Below are 15320 nucleotides of genomic sequence, written 5' to 3'. Positions count from 1 at the left end.
AGAAGTTTTCTGATCGCTCTTCATAAAATGATGACATTCCTATTTTAACATAGAGAACTGGAATTACAGACAGGTGCAAAATTAAAAGTAAATCCAAAGTAGCATTTTGTACAACAGCAATTTTTATTGGAAAAGCAGGTTTTGTTTCAAGTTTGTGATTCCCAGTGTAGCTGACAGGACTCTGAGCATTCCATGGCCTTCCATGAGCTCCTGCTCAGCCTGGGGCTCAACTTCACCCTCACTCCCACACCCTGCAGGGATTTCAGGAGCTGCTCCCACCAAAGCCAGCCAGGAGAAGCTGCTGCCAGGGAGGAAAAGTCCTTGGAAAGAATGGGGAGGCCAGGAGGTGACAATTCCCAGGGCACAGGGGAGCTCGGAGGGGCTGCAGGGACTCCCAGCCAAACACGAGGAGGGAGGAGCAGGGAAGAGGCTGGAGCAGCCCCCATGCACCAGGGAGAAGCTGCCACGGCATGGAAGCACCAGGAACACAAGAGGGTTAAGCCATAAATACATTAAATAACCGAGCAAATAATTCCTCAGAACTCCAAATATACACAAAGAGACAGAACCCCACTTTCCACAGGTCACAACAAGGCAACCCCTTTAATCTATCTACACATAGATTAAAAAGAAACAAACCAAGAAACAAAGAAAATCTAGTTTCTCTTTTCCAGTGAGAGAATCCATGCAGGAAAAGGAGTTGAAGGTCTGACACTGGACACAGGCAAAGGGAAGGCAGCATGTCCAGGGGCCTGCAGCAGAGGCAGCAGGGGAAGGTGGGCTGTGACAATCCTGTCACCTTGGATACAGCTTGGAAGGACACTGAGCTTTGGCTGGCAACAACTGAGAGATGCTGAATGCTCCAGTGAGTCATTGGAATGACTGGGATCTGCAGCTGATCCTCCTTGTGCAATGCCTTTATCGAGGGGATCTCCATGCAAACCTTCCCTGTGCTCCCATGGCTGATGGAGCAGAGCCCTTCCTGCTCCCCACAAAGACAGGGATGGTGCCTGCTGTGGGAGCAGGAGAGCAGCAGTGGCACCCTTCAGTGAGCTCTGCTGCACTTGGAATTGTAAACGTCCATTCCTTTTTTCATGGGCCAAAAGCCACGTTGGCTGCAGCTCAGAGAGGGGCTGAGCTGGTAACAGGTACAGAAAAACCAGCACTGGAAGATGGTGTTTTAAATTTCACACCATGACCTCTTATTTGTGGCATTTTCTTTAAATTAGGGGGAAAAACTTCCTCTCTAGCAAAGTGTTGGGGAGCTGTGGTGGGAAGCCAGGCTGACAGTAAAGTCCCTTTTCCCAGTACAGCATTCCCTCAGCACCAGCCTCTCCCAGCCACTGGAGAAACCTGCAGTGTTTCCTGTCCCCAAACTCCTGTGGGAACTCTGGTGAGGGGCACAGCAGCCCCTGACTGTGCTGGAAAACAAGGGCTGTGGGCACAAGCTGTACTGCTGGAGCTCTTTCCCACCTAATATATGAAAGGGAGAGAAGCAAGGAGTTGCTTCCCTGGTTTTTTTTTTTGTAATTCCTGGGCGGGATGTGGGAAGCACAGCACGGGAAATCTGCCTCTGGATCAGCTGGAGGCACACAGTGCTTTATTTCATGAATGAGCTAATTTGAGGCAGCAAGGAGATTTATTGTAATTGGTGTAAGGAAGGAGCCAGACACCTCAGAGCCAAGATTCTTTCATTTGGGCTAATTAATAGTTTCGTATAACTAAGCCTGTTTGTTTTTTAAACACAAAGCATCGTTTTCCTCATTGTAATTTCTGTTTCAGCAAATAACCACAGGTCAGTGTCAGGTACTTGTAATAGGGACAGGATTAACTTGGAGAAGCTGTTGAGATCTCGGGGGGAAAGGGACAGATCTGAGAGACTAAACCACAGAATTAAGGAGAAAGTTGTACCCTATGGATTTATACCCCACTTCATTTCCTGCTGACCTAGACAGGGTCTAAATCTCTTTTAACACCATGAAGCTCCCACAGGTTTAAAATCCTCCAACCAGAACTCCACTGACTGCACCGACCTCTGGATATTGGATCTGAAGGGGGAACCAGATGTACAGGTAACATTTAGTGAGAGCCTGTGACACAAACCTGTCCAGAAAGGACAACCTACAAAAGCCACAAACCAGCAGGGACACAATGCCTGCTTCAGACACAGCTTGTTGAGACCAACTGCCAGGGGTTAAATCCCTTTGGGTGTTAAATCCCAGTCCCTGCTGCAGGAGCCAGGGGCCACCTTGTGCTGCCAGCTCTGAGTCACAGGAACACGTTGCTACAGGTAGCAGCAGAGTACACGAGTCACACACAGCCATCCCATCCCATATCCCATCCCATCCCAAACAGCATCTCCACAGCCAAAAAAGGGAAAGAATCTACAGAGAGCAGATGTGCTGCATCAGCAGAGTCCAGCTTCCAGCAGTGCTGCAGCCACACAACTCCCAAAAGGTCAGGAGAGACAAAATCCTACCTGGAGCTCAGGACAAATCCAGGGAAATTTATCTCTATTTACAACAGACTGAGTTTTGAACTCCAGCTGCCTGCACTACAGAATCCACATAGAACAGGGAAAATTACAACAGTTTTCCAGTCCTCACCTTCCAGCACTAACCAGTTCTGCATGCAGCAGAACTTCCAGCACAGAGCAGTGGAAGTACAAACACCCAGCAGCTTCTCCTTCTGAGTCAATAATTCATTCTGCCTGGATGCTGCTGTGACCCATGTGCTGTGATCTCACAGCAGCAAACACTTAAAGAACATCAAGGTCCATGTCCCAGAAACGTTAAGGAAAAGATTTGCTTGCAAATACAGACTTCAAGTATTTAAGTGGTTTTTTCTATGCAAATCAGCCCAGCATTCCAGGTTCTCTGGGAAGCTCCATGCTGGCCTCTCCCAAGTTTATGCACATGGTTACCAGGCTGCTTTTCCACAGGATAACATTTTCATCTTCAGAAAGACTGAAATGCCACTTTTCTTTTTTGCCATACAACATATTTCCCCAGTTATTTCTGAAACCTTGGCCATTAGAAGTGAATTCTCCACCATCTAAAACAGTGGCTTTAATCCATTGATTTTTGAACCAAAAATCAACCCCAGACGTTTCCAACCCTGAGCCCAGCTCCAGCCTCTCCAGCACAGCAGTTACCCCAAGTCCTGCACCATCAGACCCAAAGCTCCACCTGCAGTGCAGCTTCTTTCAGAGCAGGTCTGGCAGGATGAGCCCTGGAGGTTTGGGCTCCACGCAGTTGATCCAGAAGTTGGCACAGCTGGCGTGGTACTGGTGCCCCCCATATGCCAGCTTGAAGTTATCTGTCTCAGAGTTAAAGGCCTGCAAGAAGAATTGAAACAAATGTGACACTCTGATCCCCTCCAGGGGCCAAACCTAGAGAGGAAAACAGCACAGGACTCTCCCCTGAGCACTCCACTCCACCAACTCTGTTTGATTGCAGCTGCAGTGGACAAAACCTTCAGCCAACACACCTGAGCCAAGCTACACCTGCAGGGAGGGAGCCCTGGCCTGAGCCCTGGCAGCTAACTCACCTTGTTTCCTGCATCTTCTGCTTCTGTTCCACCTCCCTACTGAAGGAAGAGCTTGTCCTGCTTGGCAGCAGCCAGCTCCTGCATTTAATTCCCTGGCTCCAGCCTGGCTGTGGGTTAGGCAGGTGCAATTCTTGCTATTAGTGTTATTTCAAGTTGAATTTGATCTACTTCCTCCTGTTAATTGAAGCTGCTTGACAATAGGAGCCTGTGAGCGTGTGAAGCCATGAACAGGCTGAAACCACCTCGCTGTTTGTTGCTAGGAGATTCTTTCCAATGCCTCACAGCTCCCTGTTTAAAAAAATATCCCAGCCCTGCTCTCCACACCCTGGATTTCCTGCAGAGATTTCTAAAAATGCCACTGCCAGCTACACAAAGCCAAAAGTCAATATTTCTAGCACAAAGCCCCTGAAATCCCCCCTCTCCTGCTACAGACACACGGGCAGCACAAATTCAGGAACTCAAGGATTTTCTACCACACAACAGAAAGAGCACAAAACCAGAGAGCTGGGCACAAGGTACAGGCATGCAGACAGACAGGGGAGGCTCTGGAGCATGTTAGTTGATCAGATCAAGAGTTAACGGCCACAAAACATGACTGGAGAAGAGGATTAATGATTGGCACAATTAAGAATGACAGCTGAGAGCCCATTAGCAACTCAGCCTTCCACACTCAAGAAGAATGAGTCTAGAAAGAATGTTTTTTACAGGTTCATACTTTCTTGGGAAGTTCTTCCAGAGGTTTCTCTTCTTTCTGAAATAACGTTGAAACCAGAAAGTCAGGAAAAGTGCCTGTATTTTTAACTGTCTGGCACAACTCTGCACATGTCCTGCGAGTCCCTCCCAGCTCTGCTAATGGCAGCAGTCCCCTCTGGTGAGCCATTTCGTGAAGAAAAGTCATTAAAAGATTTTTATTTGTTAAAAAAAATAGGTATACTTTTGAAAATCTTAGCATCCCAGTTTCTTGCTCATTACAAACAATTAAACTCCGCCCTTTCTCCACAGCTGTGTCACACCAAAGCCCAAGGAACACTGGACATTCCAAGATTTTACTGAGACCCATCTATAGGTCAGAGTTTACACACTATAACCATGAAAGTTTTTTTCAATACACCCATCCCTGGAAGTGTCCAAGGCCAGACTGGACAACCTGGGACAGTGGGAGGTGTCCCTGCCCATGGCAGGGGTGGCACAGGATGAGCTTTAAAGTCCCTTCCAACCCAAACCAGTCTGGGGCTCTATAAATGGAAGCCCAGACTGTAAATTCCAAAGGAGTTGAAGCACCACACTTACTTTGCTTCTGGAATCCACATTTAGGAGACACACTCCACAGGCAAGGTCCTGGGCATTTTTAATCCCTGGGCGCAGCATACAAGAAGAGAAATCCAGGGAGTTTTCATCTGGCTAAAGAAAGGAGACATTTAGGCATTTTTCAGTGCCTGACAAAATTTCAGACTTCATGATAAAAATTACTGAGCACCAAGAGCCAGCGTGTCACATGGCATAGCAGGGGTGACAATCATCAAAGCTGTCAGGATGGACTTGCCACCTCCATCAGCACTAATTTATAACACTCCAAGTCTTAAAAAAAGGCCTCAACTACAAAGGAAGGAATTCTTGAGTTGCACATTCCCACTTCCAAAGGGGAAGGAGCACTGGGGGAAGGCAAACAGGGGATCTGCAGGTGTTTGTGCAGCTGTGGGGAGGTGGCTGCAGCAGGGTTCCTTGTCCTGGACTCCCTGCTATTGCCTCAGCAAAAAAAAAAGCAGCTGGTTTTCTCCTTTTTTGGGTTTTTTTTGTGAACCCACAGTATGGCAGAGCACTGCAAAATGGGATATTAAGGTTAAACAAACCATGGGATCCAGGCCACCAGCCACACACAAGTTCAGGTTAAAGGGAGGCAAAGGGTGGGAGAATAAACCTGTAAATAATAAATTAACGTGATCACTTTTCCAGTACTTAACCACACATTTCAGCCACAGGATAAATCATCAATTAAAACACTGCATAAGGGTGATACAAAACTGTTTAAATTTTGCATGAAAATAGTAATGCAAATAAAAGCAATGACTGGAAATGCAAGAAGCTTAAAAAACGGTGTGATCCCAGGCCATGTGTGTCTTAATCCACACTCTGGGTATGCTGCTCACACTGCCCTGCTGAATGGCTGGAGAATAATTGGAATCCTGAAAAAAAAAATCCACCCTTTAATCTCTAGATAGATCAATCAAATTAATAAAGGCACTCTAATATTTGTTTACCAAATGCATGAGTGAAGCAAATGAGAAGGTCATCCTGCAATTTGCTGTGAAAAACCACAAGGCTGTGCATAAAATTACCTTGTAACAAAATCCTTTAAAAGATAAAATTAACCTTTCCAAGCACATGCCTGGGAGCTGGAATCCTTCTCTCCAGTTAATTGGCATTTCTGCATCATTTAGGATCCGTGACTGTAACACCAGAGGTGTGAGCTCCACCCCTTCCAGTGAATCCCGTGGGGAAGAGAAGCAAGAAAAGGGGTGATCTGGAGAATTATAGAGGTCATGAGTCCCTGGTTTTTAAGAATTTCAGTTGGACTGTGTGTGCATGTGAAAAGTCACTGTTTGTAACTCCTGCTGTGCTGAAACTTTAGCTGGAGCTACAAGGCAGGAGCTGCTGTGGCTTTGGACTTTCAGGTAATCCCTGTAATCTTCCAAGGAAAAGCACTTTAGCAACTGCATTTTAATCCACCTGTTTAAAATAGGAAAAGATCCTGATAGCTCTTGGGATTGTTCCTATCAACAATGCCAGAGTTCAAACAGGTGATTCCAGGTCTATCAACTTCCTCTGCCAGGCAGTAAAATGCTGAGGATATAAATTTCCTAGGATGGCAGGCTCTGTGCATCACAGGACATCACCAAAATACCTGGGGAGGTTTAAAATGTGCAAAAAGGTGTGTCAAAAGGGACTGATCATCTCTAATACCTGCCTTGCAGGGAATGACAGTGAGCTGGAGATGGGGGTTTCAAGCAGAAACCAAGAATTCCAAGCCTTACTTAAACATGAGTGTTTGTTGGGAAGGAAGAGCCTTTTGTGGGCACAGCTGCAGTGCAAGGAGGAAGCCACAAATTAAAATGCTCAGTGGAAACCTCCCCAAGGTAATGATCAGCTCAGTGATGCTTGGTGGGATGTGGTGATCCTGAAGGCTCCTTGGATATGCACTGAGCCAAAGGGATCTACTGTGTCAGTCAATAGAAAGCACACACAGATGGGTGATCCCCTAAAATCAGGAGTTTTTCCATGGTTAAAGGAAGTAATTTTGCACATTAGATCTCCTGCAACACAAACCCCACAAGGTATTTAAAGGCAGGGTGCTTTTCCTGCCTTCTGTTTGTGTCTGTTCTGCACCTCTGTGTGCCCCTCTCTACCCCAGCTCCTCTGCAGACCTTTCCCATGGGATTCTCCTGCTCTAAAGGGCCACCCCTCAGACCATCCCTGCCTGTCCCCTTCACCCAGCTATGTCCAAAGCTCTCCAGTTCCTACCAGACTGTCTGGTATCTTTTCCTGGCAGTGCAGACCAGGAAAAGCTGTTTAATCTGTGGCAGGAACCAAAACAAACTTGGGCATTTCCAATTGCAGAGAGAAGGGAAAACAGATTAGTTGTTCCTGTGCTGCTCCACTGTGTGTTATGGAATTGTGAGCATTAAAGCCAATTGCAGGGTTATTAAAAAACAATGTCCATGTCACTCTGGCTTTGCAAAACAGCTTATTTGGATTTTATTAAATTTGCCTTAATGGAGATGTCCACAGAAACCCAGGTTATCACCTAGATCATCAAGGTATTAAGTAAGACAACATCATATTTGTGCATAAATAACAGATTTCTTAGAGGGTTTTAAACTGGCTTTCACAAATAAGTTCATTTCCATTTTCCAAGAGAAGAAGCACAAACTGTCAAGGCAGCACACCCTGCAAAGCCTCTTTAAATCAAACGATGACATTTGTTTTAGTAACCAGGCAGTTTTTTTGGGTCTTACCGTCAGAGCAGCCAGGGACATGAAGCTGATCAGGTTGTTCCACACTTTATCAATATCCTTCAGCAGCTGCTGCAGCTTCTCACTGCAAACTGCCGTTGCTTTGATGCCCAGCTCCACCCTCTTTGTTACTCTGTAGACTTCAACAACCCCTGTGGATGGAAAACAGGGGAGGATTGAGAATGCACTGAACCCCCAGCCTTGAACTCAGAAAAGGCAAAACCAGAGTGGCACAGGAGGGGTGGCCATGGAGGGTTACTTCAAAGCTGGAGTTACATTTCTGTGGCAGAAGAGTTCTTCATTATTCAGATGCAGGCAAAGATTAAGATTAAAAATAATGCCATTTGGGGAAGAGTGATTCTATATTCCTGGAATATATATATATTCCTATATATTTCTATATTCAAAACTCCTGTTTTTCAGGGAAGAACTTCCAGTGTAAAACATGTGGAAAATTAAAACATACCCTGTAAATATTCCATGCCTTGAGCAGACTGGATAACTTCAGTGCAAACAGATGAACTGCTGATTCCATTTAAGGTGTCATTTGCTTTCTTTATGACCTGGTGGAAATGAATTTCATAAAATGATGGGGTTTCTATTTTTAAATAATCATTACAAACAAGATTGCCCCCAGCAGAAACTGTTATTCAGCAAAGAAGGCAAATTATTAAAAGTATTAAATTGATTTATTATGGATTTTTTAAATTATTAAAATTATTGATCATTACAAGAAATGATTGCCACACTCCATCAGATGTTTTTATATACTCCTGCTTAAGTAGACTGGGGGAAAGCAGGAACAATTAAAACCTTAATGTATTCCCCCCAGTATTTTCATTACCAAAATAAGAGTTTTAAGAGCAGACATGCCTTGCTGTCCAATTTAATAAAAGCACTCAGTTTGGGCTCTCTAATACTCAAATGCAAAGAAGAAATGTTAAGGAGCACTGATCTGACTGTGAAATATCTGACAGCAGCATGTGAATGGTCCCTGGGCACAGCACATCAGTAATTCTGTCCCTCAGGAAGCCCTGAGGAGCCAGGCACTGGTTCCAGTGCCCTGAACAAACAATACTGGGCACCCAAACACAGGACCACCCCACTAACCAGAGAGCTGGAATATTTAGGGAAAAGCCAAAATAATCCCCAGAGACAGGAAGATTAGTGTACGGTGTTTAACTGAGGAGTGGCAGCTTTTGGTTTAAAAACTGTAATTCCCAGGACTGATTCCCACACTTTCTCTGCCTGTTGGTCTCAAACACTGAGTGAGGCAGGTCCTGCAGGGAGAAGGGAAGGATCTGGAGGAGGAGGTGTCACACTCACCTGCAGGGCACTCTCCAGGCACCTCTGCCACTCGTAGGCGTACCTCTCGCTCTCCTAGAGCAAAGGAAAGGACAGGCTCAGTCTTGCTCCAAAACACATTTCCCTCCCTCTCTCCTACACAACAGACACACAGCAGGCAGGTATTTTATAAGACTATTTGCAGATCAGATCTGTTCCTAATTTCTCCTCATTTTTTTCAAGACTCTCTATGCACCTGAACTCTAAAATCTGATTTCTGGGAGTGAGAATGAGTTTCAAAAGGAGAGCATATAGGAGGGGGTAAAAGGTTGCACTGCACACACCTCCTCCTGACACATTTGTTACAGCCTGCTATTCTAGCAATGGGGATTAGCAGAATTTAATCTGAGTCCTCCTCCCATCTCTTCTCAGGATGAGCAAGAGAAATAAATAACTACCATGCAGCCTAAAAAAGTGATGCCATTTCCCAAAGCAAGCAGACTCTGCCAAAGCTGGGATTAGATTTAAACTGTAACTAATTTCCAGTCATAAATTTAGGCTGCAAGGTCAAGTGATTCCGTGTTTCAGACAGCATTTTGTGTTTTCCCACTTCCCTTTAAAGACATGAGAGAAGAAACCTCCAGGTTCCATTCACAACATCCAACTGCACCCGGACACCACCTCACAGTCACACCCATACCCAAACAGGTAAAGCCCCAAAAAGTTGGGTACAGAAGCCCCTTGATGCCAGTGCCAGCTCAGGCGTGTTGCAGACAGTTTCTTACCTCCACCTCCCCAGTCAGGTCCTTGTACTTGTCCCTGATCACGGGCAGGGCTGGCTTCTCACTCAGGGTGTTCGAGCGGTCCCTGAAGGGCTGCTCCAGAGCTGGCAGAGGTGAGGAGCGACTGATTTCTCTGTCCCCCAGGCTCAGGCTCCTCTTATGAGACCCTAGAAAGTCAGGTTGCAAAAAGTTATTCCTTTACTCTAAAGACCCAGGCTATTTAAGATGAATGAAGTGGCAGCAAGGGTTGTCCCGTTCCACCAGAAGAACAAATATTGCTCTTTACTCAGTGACTGCTGCAGATTTCCCCAGTCTCTCAATTCTCACAGGTTTTTGGCACAACAGGTATTTTCCTTGTAGAAAAAGACCCGCTCCTAATGCCACAGAAATCAATGAGAAGATTCAGGTCATTTCCAGCAGCCTGTGGCATATCCCCCCATTAGTTAATTTATAATTCAATTAGGAAAATCAGCCTTTGATGAGCACATGCATCATGAGGTGTCTCCACTGTGGGCAGGCTTACCTTGCACAGACAGGTCAAAGGTGGCCAGCTCACTCTTGATCATCTCCTCACTGGATTTCACCTTGCCTTGGGAAGTTGCCACCAAGAAGTCAAACTTGCTGATTTTCGCTTTTTCACTTTGGAACTCCCCGAAGTCATCCGTGGCCTCTCTCCGCAGCTCAGAGGAGTCTCCATGGAGGAAATCATCACCCAGGGCTGTGTCAGCTGCTGCTGCATCCTGAGCTTCTGGGGGAAGTCTGGCAAAATCCCCAAAATCCCCGACGTCGTCGTCGCTCAAAGCGCTGGACACCGGCCCGGAGTCCTTAAAGTTTGCAAAGGCTGCAAAGGAAACATCCTGCAAAGCATCCTCGCTGGAGAAAGTCGTCACTTTGGAAACTGTTGTCATGGTGATGTTTTCTGAGCTGCCAAACAAGGTCTCCTTCTTCTGGAGGACAGAGGTGGCCGTGGAGGAGCCACTCCCCGAGGGCTGGGAGAAGCAGGAGGGTTTCTTGCCCTGCTGGATGTCGTCCCTGTCGGAGCCAGACCAGTCGTAGCTCGCCAGGCTGCTGACTGCAGAGCCACTGTGACAGCTTCCAAACGGGCCACCCTTTAAGTCATCCACATCTGAAACAAACCCCCACAGTTAGGAGCTGAAGTTCAAACCTTAAACTCTCTACGCCGCCTAAGAACTCGCTGAGAGCCTGGAGGAGCTGCAAGAACAAACACAGTGAATTGTTGTCTCAATGAGGCTTGAACTGGAGTTTGCACAAAAATAATCTGAGAAATACCTCAGCATTTCATGTAAAAATTTTTCTGTTCAGTGAATGTAAGCCTTTACTTTTGAATGCCATTTTACACTTTAAACTGAAAGTCACCATACCACTATGGTAGTGAAGAAACACTAAGAAAAAAGAGTTTCTGGCCAGTCCAGGATGCACAGACCACCAGTTGAGTCTTCTGGCTTCAGAATCTACAATCAAAATATAAATGTTACAACTCAAACACCTTCAGTGAGTTATTTCATCTTATCTAATCCAACCACACAGAAGACTGGGCTGACTGTTCCATTCCTCTGATAAAGTATTAATACACTTTAATTTTATATTCATGCTTTGATACAAAATAACATGTAAAAATGTGCTGTGAGGATCTAAAAAAGCCTAGAAATCCTGTTTGAGCTTATCAGGGCTCCTGCAGCGCCGCACTGCCGACTCGTCAAACTTCCAGGTGCCAGCACTGACAGGGATATTGCAGAGATCATGTTTTAACTGAATAAATAGTTTGTAACAGCTAAGTCTAGAGAAAATCCAATTATTTTGCAGAAAGCTCCATACATTTATACCCACCTGGTGATTACATGGCCTAATAGGTTCTTCTCCCTGCCAGGGGCAGGTGTGAGATCAGAGCCCGCAGTGCCTGGGGGTGCTCCCACCCCACTGATCTTTCACCTCCAGACTGAGACTGAGTCCCAGCAAAAGCACACGGAGCCAGGGGCTGGGCAGTTTTCCTGAGAGCATGAACCCCCCCCTCCCCAGGAAACCAGCCCTCCATCCTACATTGGGGCTTGTTTCCCAGCAGGAACAATTGTCAGTTTGGATTAGATTTGCTGCACAGCACGCAGGGTCCGACAGGTGCAGGGACAGCAAACCCAAACCACAAAATTTTCTTTTCCCTGAGCCTCACTGGGGCTGAGATGCTGGTGCTGGGCTGGCACACTGGGCTGTGACAGAGCCACGGTGGGAACAAGCTGACTTCCCAGCTGTCCTCTTTATTCACTGCAGCCACACCAGCCCGAGGATTAAACCGTTTTAACAAACCATTTCTGCCTTGGTTTATCCATCTCACTGGAAGGGGAGAGCAGGCCAGGATCCAGGCTGCTTCCCAGGCATGACCCACATAAATGGCTAATGAAAACCCTAACAAACACCCAGCTCAGTGGTGCAGTTTAATGGCCACAGCCACGGGTCAGCAAGGCACAGCATCCATCAGCTCCTCCCCAGGGCTTTCCTGCAGCTGCTACTTTGTCCATGCCAGCATCCCAAACCCAGACCTGAGCCCCATGCACACAGCCAAGATCTCCAATTGCCACTCGAGTTGTGAATGTGCAGAGCAGCAGTTTGTAGAGGGTAAACAGAGATGAAATCACCTGCTCCCCGCACAGAAAGAAGGCTCTGAGGTGAAAGGAGCCAGAGGGGTGGGCGATTTATCAACACAGACCACACCCTGTGCTCTCAACTTTTTGTTTAAAGGAAAGCTTTGCATGAAAGAGCGAGCCAGAACCACCTCGCACACTCGAGGCAGCTGTAATTAATGCTGGAATCTTGCAAACACCACCAGCTACCAGGCAACCTCTGTTTTCCCTTCACTTTGTGTCGACTCCAAAACCCAGCAAAGATCTGAGCCTCGATTGTTCAGGTGCTCCCTGGGACAGAAAGGGAGCGGTGATGATCCCACCCCGAGGATCTGCACGCTCCCATCCTGTTGGGAATGACTCCTTTGGTTATTGCTAAGATTTTGAGCTGCAAACACATCCAGAAGGCCCAGGTCAGGGCACTGCTGATCCAGTCCTGGCTCAGGCACGGGCAGGAGCAGCAGCAGGCTCCAGGGGGAATCCTGAACTGACCTGCAATCAATAGGGCAGGGCAGGGGAGGCAGAACAATAGTTTAATTATTCACAAACTAAGAGTCAACACTCTCTGTGTGTGAATTCAGGCAGGCACTAAACCTCTGAAGAGGTGCAAGGGCTCAGGTGAAATGTAATGGTTCCATTTTGCACATCTGATTTTTTTTTTTATAGTTCCAGATCACTCCAGTGAATTAACTTTTTCCTAGGAATATTATATCCCAGGAAAAAACAACTGTGTTCAGAGTCAGTGTAAACAGCTCAAGCAGTCTTAAAACAATTTAGTGAGAAGTATGAAAAATAAGAATGTGGAACCCAAATTCCAAGCTGCCTGATCATCACCTGGGACCAGGTGCACCTGCAAGAGCCAGCTAAGGCAGAGCTCTGGCTGCAAGGAACGTACAGCAGGATGAAATACAGTTAAAATACTGTTTCCCAGTCCTATCTCATCTACAGAAAAACTTGCCACCTCTGATTTGAGCCAAGTCCAATAATTTATTTCAACTACCAAGGATTAAGTTATGGCTGGAGGCAAATTACAAGCTGGAGCCTTCAATGTCAACAGTTTAATCATTTAAGGAAAACCCTTGACAGCATTAGTGACTGTCTGAAGAAAACTGAGAAAGACAATTCAGGGACTATGGAATAAATTTAGGGATTGCAGCCAGCAGAGGAGACTTTCAGGATTTTATATTTCAGTGGATATTAAAGTCTGCTGAACAGATCTAGCTCTGGTGTCACGTTTTGGTTGTTAGGGTGACACAGGTGGCAGCTGCGGAGCTCTGCTCCCAGCACAGCAGCATCAGTGCTGTTACCCTGGGAACATCCCCTGCAGGCTGAGCAGGAACCCAGAGCCTGCCCGGGGACAGGAACCACTGGAACCCAGAGCCTGCCTGGGGACAGGAACCACTGGAACCCAGAGCCTGCCCGGGGACAGGAACCACTGGAACCCAGAGCCTGCCCGGGGACAGGAACCACTGGAACCCAGAGCCTGCCTGGGGACAGGAACCACTGGAACCCAGAGCCTGCCCGGGGACAGGAACCACTGGAACCCAGAGCCTGCCCGGGGACAGGAACCACTGGAACCCAGAGCCTGCCTGGGGACAGGAACCACTGGAACCCAGAGCCTGCCTGGGGACAGGAACCACTGGAACTCAGAGCCTGCCTGGGGACAGGAACCACCTGCTCACGGCTTCCAGCACCTGCTAAAAGGAGATGAGGCTGCAGGAACACAGAGTTTCGTGCATTGCTGCTGTCAGTAAACAGAAAAATCCAAAGCCCATTCCTCAGCTGGCGAAGCCTGGAACAGTTAACAACAAGGGAATTATTCCCATTTGCTTTCTCAAAAGAATGGCTGTAGCTAAGGTGGAAACCATCAAGAATGCTGACTGTAAGATAAATGACAAGGAAGGGAATAGGAGAGAAAAGGCTCCAAACCTTGTGGAATTACATGATTTGGTAATTATTCTGAAATGACCATGGTAAACAACGTTTCACAGCAAAATAAAACCTCTGAGCTGACACTGGGAGCTCAGTCCAACAGAGGCCCTTGGGAAGGCCATGGCAAACACATCCACACCCTCCCTGTCAGAGCCTTCCTGGGATAAACCAGGGTGGATAAGATCTTCTGTGTGCAGAATTAATCCAAATGAGGGCAAGGGAGTCAATCTGACTGTCAAGTTTGGACAAAAACATAATAAATGTAGTCATGAACGTTCCTCTCCCTCCTCCAGGAATGATTGGCTGAACAAACACAGACTGCACGAGTCCTGTAGAATTAGGTCTCAGCTTTATGTTCAAAGGTTTGGTTTAAAATCCTTTAGGGCTGGGCATGACCTACTGATCTCCAGAACCAAGGAGGGGTGCTGTGCTTTTCTCCCTTTCTTTTTGTTTCCCTTTTAAAGTCTCTCCAGCTCAGCATAAAGAAGAAAAGCCAAATTCTGCTTCCTGGGCTGGTTTCTCCTCTTGTGGCAACTCTAAAACCTCACAACATTTTAACTATTCCATATCTCAATTATTTTTAGCTTTCTACCTTGTCTGCTAATTTGATGCTAATCCCAAGATGGCAGTGGCTCAGGAGCTGGAGGAATCTGAAGTGAAATAATTGCATGCCATAAATTTGCAGCTGTCATTCATGTTTGAAAGTTTCAATATTTAGAAGGCAGAACTTCCCAAGTGGAAAATTTAATTTGGGGTTCTGGTGAACTCACACTGGATTAGCTAAATAAATATCAGAATATTACAGAATGGGCTTCTATTCATAAAAGTCCAGACAATAACACAGTTTTTCAGTGCCAACTCACAGAAACAACCCCATCATCACACATTTCCTCCACTCCATCCCTCTCAAACACAGATAGTTCAAAAAATGTTATTCAGGTTAATATGTAAAGATTCAGAAGGTCACAGGGAGCGAGGTCAAAGCGTTGGAAGAGGAAAAAGAAGCTCACCCACACCCTGCTCTGTCAGAGAAAGGCACTTAAGGGGATATCAGAACCTTAAACTCTGTGTTTTTGAGGAAAAAGAGATACATTGCTGGTTTGCAACAAATCACACACATCCCCACGTTT

The 15320-nt window shown here is 46.4% G+C and overlaps 1 protein-coding gene across 8 annotated transcripts in view; it reads right to left on the bottom strand.

The window, feature by feature from the left end:
• Positions 1-2366: 2366 nt before the first annotated feature.
• Positions 2367-15320, bottom strand: part of SYNRG (synergin gamma) — a 33872-nt gene continuing 20918 nt past the window's right edge. For 3 of the 8 annotated variants that reach the window (XM_062507028.1, XM_062507033.1, XM_062507032.1), the window contains 8 exons: positions 10149-10751; positions 9629-9792; positions 8886-8939; positions 8026-8122; positions 7563-7711; positions 4840-4950; positions 4265-4300; positions 2367-3337 (listed from right to left, as the gene is read on the bottom strand). In XM_062507028.1, coding sequence (XP_062363012.1) covers positions 3206-3337; positions 4265-4300; positions 4840-4950; positions 7563-7711; positions 8026-8122; positions 8886-8939; positions 9629-9792; positions 10149-10751 — 1346 coding nt within the window. In that variant the 3' untranslated portion in view covers positions 2367-3205. Of the gene's footprint in view, positions 3338-4264; positions 4301-4839; positions 4951-7493; positions 7712-8025; positions 8123-8885; positions 8940-9628; positions 9793-10148; positions 10752-15320 lie in introns of all 8 variants that reach the window. The other 5 variants (XM_062507027.1, XM_062507031.1, XM_062507036.1 and 2 more) reach the window with 4 other exon arrangements.

Source organism: Cinclus cinclus, chromosome 22 (assembly GCF_963662255.1).
Source record: "Cinclus cinclus chromosome 22, bCinCin1.1, whole genome shotgun sequence".
Classification (NCBI taxonomy): domain Eukaryota; kingdom Metazoa; phylum Chordata; class Aves; order Passeriformes; family Cinclidae; genus Cinclus; species Cinclus cinclus.
Note: the sequence above shows the minus strand (reverse complement) of the source record. Positions and strands in the feature narration are given on the sequence as shown.